Source organism: Juglans microcarpa x Juglans regia, chromosome 7S, assembly GCF_004785595.1.
Source record: "Juglans microcarpa x Juglans regia isolate MS1-56 chromosome 7S, Jm3101_v1.0, whole genome shotgun sequence".
Lineage (NCBI taxonomy): Eukaryota > Viridiplantae > Streptophyta > Magnoliopsida > Fagales > Juglandaceae > Juglans > Juglans microcarpa x Juglans regia.
Window position 1 is genome coordinate 8,670,778 of NC_054607.1, and position 5,745 is coordinate 8,676,522.

General features: G+C 37.4%; 1 protein-coding gene and 1 pseudogene across 1 annotated transcript; both read right to left on the minus strand.

Moving 5' to 3' along the window:
• Positions 1 to 703: 703 nt before the first annotated feature.
• Positions 704 to 4,401, minus strand: LOC121240779 (annotated as a pseudogene).
• Positions 4,402 to 4,696: 295 nt separating this feature from the next.
• On the minus strand, positions 4,697 to 5,406 carry LOC121240695 (disease resistance protein RPV1-like). Its single transcript, XM_041138200.1, has one exon. The coding sequence runs from the start codon at positions 5,269 to 5,271 to the stop codon at positions 4,732 to 4,734; it is 540 nt and encodes a 179-aa protein (XP_040994134.1). The 5' UTR covers positions 5,272 to 5,406; the 3' UTR covers positions 4,697 to 4,731.
• Between the last annotated feature and the right edge of the window lie 339 nt (positions 5,407 to 5,745).

The window sequence follows — 5,745 nt, forward strand, 5'->3', positions numbered from 1 at the left end:
AGGGATATTTTTATAATTTTAAAAAATTTTAAATATAAAATTACCTAGACTTACATTGCAATCTCCAAATGAAAATTGTACGTAGCATTGCTCGTTTGTAAATCCCCAAAAATCAGTATTTGTAGAAAGCAACAAAGAGTTAAGACCAAGTGAATAACAAATTCAGTTTATATCCGGTACTGATAATACATGTTGTGAAGTAAATGAATAGGCAATATCAATTACAATGAATATATAACTTAATCTTCATTTATTTTTTTAACATGCCACGCCTAATAGAAGCTTAATTACGTTACAGTATACCAAAAAAAAAAAAAAAAACAGAAGCACCAAGCAATACCTTATTCTTGTAGACACCATTGTCCCTTAAGTAGCACCTATATTCGAGAGAGAAATAATGCTTTTCTGATGATCAGATTTTTTTATTTCTAGTTATAGCTGCTGATGTGACAAACTTTAATATCCATTAATATAATAAAGGTTCGAAATTACTGAAAATGTGTCACATCAGGAGGTATGACCAGGAATGTCAATCTAGGATAGGAACTAGAATTACTCTATTTGAGAGGATTGTAATCACCTATATTGAACCACTGATACCTCATCATCTGTGGCGGTAGCACGTTAAGGGACTTTACAATGTATAGCAACATGGCCTTCAAAGACCACACCATCCATAGCAGCATCAGCTTCAAAGACCTCATCAATGGGTAGCAACATGGCCTTCAAAGACCACACCATTTGTAGCAACATCCCCTTCAAAGATCTCATCCTTTGTACTAATATGATCATTTTCACAGACCTTACTATCAATAGAAAAACCTGATTCAGAGACCTCATCAACTACAAAAGCATCATCCTCAGATACCCTATCAGTAACAACATCAGAACAGATATATTGGATATCACTTGCATTTTTGGGGCATCAACCAAGACACGAACTCCACACTTCTTCACCTTAGCAAATGCCCCTAAATTAAAGGAAAACTAGATTTCATCTCCACTTACTAGCTCCATTATTTTGAAAGAATTACCAAGGATCACAAACTTGTTTCTTGAAATAGACCATCGGAATAGAAACAAATTATCTGAATAGTTCACATGCACGAGACTTGGTGCAGTTGGAAGAAACCTTGTTGGTAGCCTTTGGTTTTACTATGAACTGCGATCTTGATTTGAGGCCATTCAATACCGTTATCTTCTAACCACCACATACGGGACATTTCTGTGCATGTATAAATAACAGCACAAATATATAATATACGAAAATCACCATCTGAAAGCGAAGGTACGTGAAATGATATGGAAGATCCCATTTTCTGATTGTTGAACCAACTTGGAATTCACCAGTAGGGATGATAATCAAACGGTTGCAAGGAGCATACTTCGTCCGCGTTCACTATATCAAACAAAAGAAAAAGGGTTCAGATAATTGTTAAGCGGAGAGAGAGAGAGAGAGAGAGAGAGAGAGAGAGAGAACCTAAAGAATACTCTCGCTAAAATCAGATGACAGATTGGCGCACCCCAACCAAATCAACTTGTATGTTAGATTCCAAGTTTAAGCCTTGAATATCAACCAGGTTGTAGCATTCACTAAGGTAAAGTACAGCTAACTCAGAACTCGAGGAAAATGAGAGTGTTTCCAATGATGAGCAGCCTCATGCACATAATGTCTCTATTTTTGCAGGGAGTCCCGAAATCGAGTAAAGGGACTTGTTCTGTTGTAAGTGCAAAGATTGTAATTTAGAAAGGCCACTGATGCTATGTGGTAGGATACGAAAATTGTTTTCTGATAAATCCAAGCCTTGGAGGGAAGAGAATCCTCAAGATCAAGGGGAATCTTATCTTCCGACAAATTACAGTCCCTAAGAGCTAGTTTTCCCAAAGTGCCAAATCCAGAAACAGAAGCTCGTAGCAAGTTCTGGGATTCAAACTTCTTGGTGATAACCATCATGAGAAACGTGATAGCCAAGATTCTGAGAATTGTTCTTTACATTCAGATAAGGATAAGCCTTTCCAATTCATCAAAAACATCAAGGACGATGGGAGTTGCTTAATGGCAGTTCCTCCTATAAACAACTCTTTTAAAGCAATCATATTCCCCAAATTCTTTGGTAACTTTTCAAGCTGTAAGCAGCCAGACAAGTCAAGAGTTTCAAGAGATTATAATTTAGAAATGCTTTTTGGGAGATTCCTAAGGTTCTTGCATCCTTTCAAATTCAACAAAACAAGCCCTTCAAGATATCTTACAGAGTCATGAAGCTCAATCAAGTTAATGCAACCTTCCAGAACTAGCATCTCTAGATGTGGGACTTGCGAGAAGCATGGTGATTTGCAGAGATTCTTGGAATAGCTGAGATTAAGGACTTTCAACTTGTTGAATACCTAGATTATGTATATAACAACTGAGATTTTTGGTATAGCCAAGACTTTTGTTGTGTGAACAAAAAGATTTCCGATTACTAACATCAAAAGAGGAATATAAGGTACAGTAAAATTCGTTACCCTATTCTCCTTCCAGACTTCTTTAAAATTACTATGCTGCAAGTCAAGCACAACAAGGTTCTCTAGATGAAAGTTTTGCGGTAGAATATTCAATGGGCAGTTAGGCCAATATAGCCATCTTAGCTCTTTGGAAAGAAGCTCAAAGCGTCCTGTGAGATGCACATTATTGATCTGGAGCAACCTCAAATTCTTCATCTTTGCAAATGCATCGGTTTTCAGATGTATGTCCGCAAGTGAGGGTGGATTTAGCACGAGACCCTTCACTACTTCAGATCCCTAGCAAAATATGAAGTTAGATTAGCAACATATTCCTCCTCTTTCTAAGGCTAGAACATACTTGAATTGGAGTAGGCCTAGATATTCTCTTCATAACTTAACCGTCAAACACTTGAGAGATTTAGATATGAATAGCAATGTTAAAAATGAGATTGAATAATTTTTAATATTGTAAGATGAGCTTTCAACTAACTCTAGAGAAGTTTTGGATTAAATGACATATAGTTAAAATATGTTCACACAATGATGCATGAAAGCTGACAAGATAGAAGTCTCATGCAAGCCAAGAGATCATTTATATATATCAAAGTCTCTATATATATGTGCACTTGGTTATGCATAAATATAAATGTCTTACCATACGTTCACTGTGTATTACATTTAACGTGTCCTCGTAAAACCACAACCTACTACGTCTTCCTGGATATTTACGTGAACTTTTGTGAACAATCTCCCTTCCTATATCTCGAATCAAATCGTGCATCCTCAGCTTACCATGGAGATCTATTATTACAACAGACCTGCGAACAAGATTATTAATACGAATATCCAGAGAAAAACCACAACCATGGAGAATTTTGGCAACATATTCTCTATCCATCCCTATAAAGAAGCATGCAATATCAAGGAATATGTCCATTGTTTCCTCATCTTATGAATCAATGCTTACTTGAAGTACTTTTTGAATATCATGGTCAGGCATTTTTTGTAATTTTTCCACTGTGCTTTTCCATTCGATAATGCTTTTTCCCACGAGAAAAGAACCCAAAACTTTAAGAGCTAATGGATGCCCTCCAGTATACTTCACTACACTAATGGACAGGTCATGGTAATCTTCCATTGGATGGGGCATCTTGAAGGCATGCCAGCTAAAAAGTTCAAGAGAGTCTGTGCAAGTCAATTCTTCCACTTTATATTTTTCATAGTTTCCTAATTGCTTTAGCAAATCTTTATCTTTCGTCGTTGCAATGATTCTACTCCCAGCACCAAACCAGTTAGTGTTTCCAGCTAATGCCTCTAGTTGATCCACGTGATCCATGTCATCAAGAACAAGAAGAACTTTTTTCCTAGCAAGGAGTTTCTTAATCCAATAGATTCCTGCATCAACATTTTCAAATGGCCAATCTCTGTTTTTCGAGATATCAATAAGAAGAGTTTTTTGTAAATTGACTAAACCATTAAACTGTCTTGAAGTTTCTTTAATTTCTCGGAGAAAACTACGTCCTTCAAATCCATCACTTACTTGGTTATAAACAGCTTCTGCTATGAATGTTTTACCTATTCCACTCATCCCATGGATGCTAACAATGCGAACATCATTATTTTCCAGATGTAATAAGGCTTTCATCTCCACAGCACGAGAATCTAATCCTATCGGGGGTTTGGCCACATTCAAGTGATAAGGGTGTAATTGATGGGAAATTTCTTTGATGATCATATCGATGAACTTTGCTTCATACCTGCAGATTTCAATTCAAACGGAAAATAAGTCATTCTAAGCAATTACGTTATCAAAGTTATTGAGAATATAAATTATATTTATTTCTATATAAGTTCTTGTCATACATCACACATGGCAGACCGAGCAAACTCATCACACTTGCTAAGATTTTGCAGCATGTAAAGTTTACAATTGGAGATACAGACACATAGATCGACGCCTATATCTGAGATTCAGCAAACAAGTCCTACACAGTGAACATAAAGAAAAGGGAGAATTAAAGGAAATAGAATCTTAGGGACTTGATGGGGCTTTCTTGTTTTTGTTTGCTTGCTGTTAAGATGAAGAACAATAAATATGCATATATGAGAATATTTCAGAATTCTTGGATTATAAGGTATGTGTCCCTCCAAACAGCACAAGCACGACCAAACTAAGCCCAACATGAAGCATGCTGTAATAATTTGAAATTGTTTTTGTAGATGAAAATCTTGATTAATTTTGAATGCTTATATGATTTTGATTAAAAAAATAGTATAATACCCGTTAACAGTCTCGAGATCCCAGCCGGAACAGTTTGCAGCTTCAGTTAGAGCTGCTCTCCACCTTTTTACCCTCATCATGTCCTTCTGAAACCGCTCTTCATGCCGCGCAAATGATTCGGCAAAAGTTCCAGTCTGCTTTCGAACATCTGTCGGGCTCACATGATAAAATACAGGAAAAAAAGTGTGACGTTTCGTATTCTTGCAACGCACAATTTCTGCAAGCTCTTCAAGACACCTCTTAGAAGAAGCATACCCTTGGGAAAAGACAACAATGGAAATCCTTGATCCACGGATCGCATTGAGTATTTCGGTAGAGATGTTTTCCCCTCTTCGAAGCGCGTCGTCATCTCGGAAGGTTTTAATTCTGGCTCTCACCAAAGCGGAGTAGAGGTGATCGACGAAACTCTTGCGAGTGTCTTCACCTCTGAAACTGAGAAAGATGTCATAAACCCACTGATCATCAGATCTGTGTTCCAAAGATGATGGAAGGTTTGGAGTAGCCATGGAAACGAAGGTGTTTCTTGGGATTGAGATTGATTGGACTGGAAAAGAGACAAAACTTGTGAGTTAACAAACGGGATATAGGGAGGTTCTCACTTCTCAGAATCAGAGAAAGAGAGAACGAAGAGCATAGAGAGAGAGAGAGAGATTGTCTGCAATCTTTTGATTTTTGAAGCCTTCGTGCGTTGACAATTTGCTAGTGGTGCTCAGTCAATTGCAATGCTGAGCGAGGAGGGCATGTCGCATCGATCCTAGCCGTCCATTTTTCGTCAACGAAGTGGCTGCCATGGCAGCTTACCTTCCCGACAGACACAGCTTCGTTATATAAATTCAAAATAATGCAAATTGCGTTATCCTTTGTAATTTTGTTTTTCTCGCTTTCACACAGATTCACACCCGTCCAATGTTTGTCTATACTCCAAAGTGAATGGAGTTTGAAGCCATCTAAATTACGTGCTTTAGGATGCAGATCGAGGA

What these genes read in the sequence shown, in the direction of transcription:
- LOC121240695 (XM_041138200.1), bottom strand. Translation starts at nt 5,271, where the DNA reads ATGGCTACTCCAAACCTTCCATCATCTTTGGAACACAGATCTGATGAT.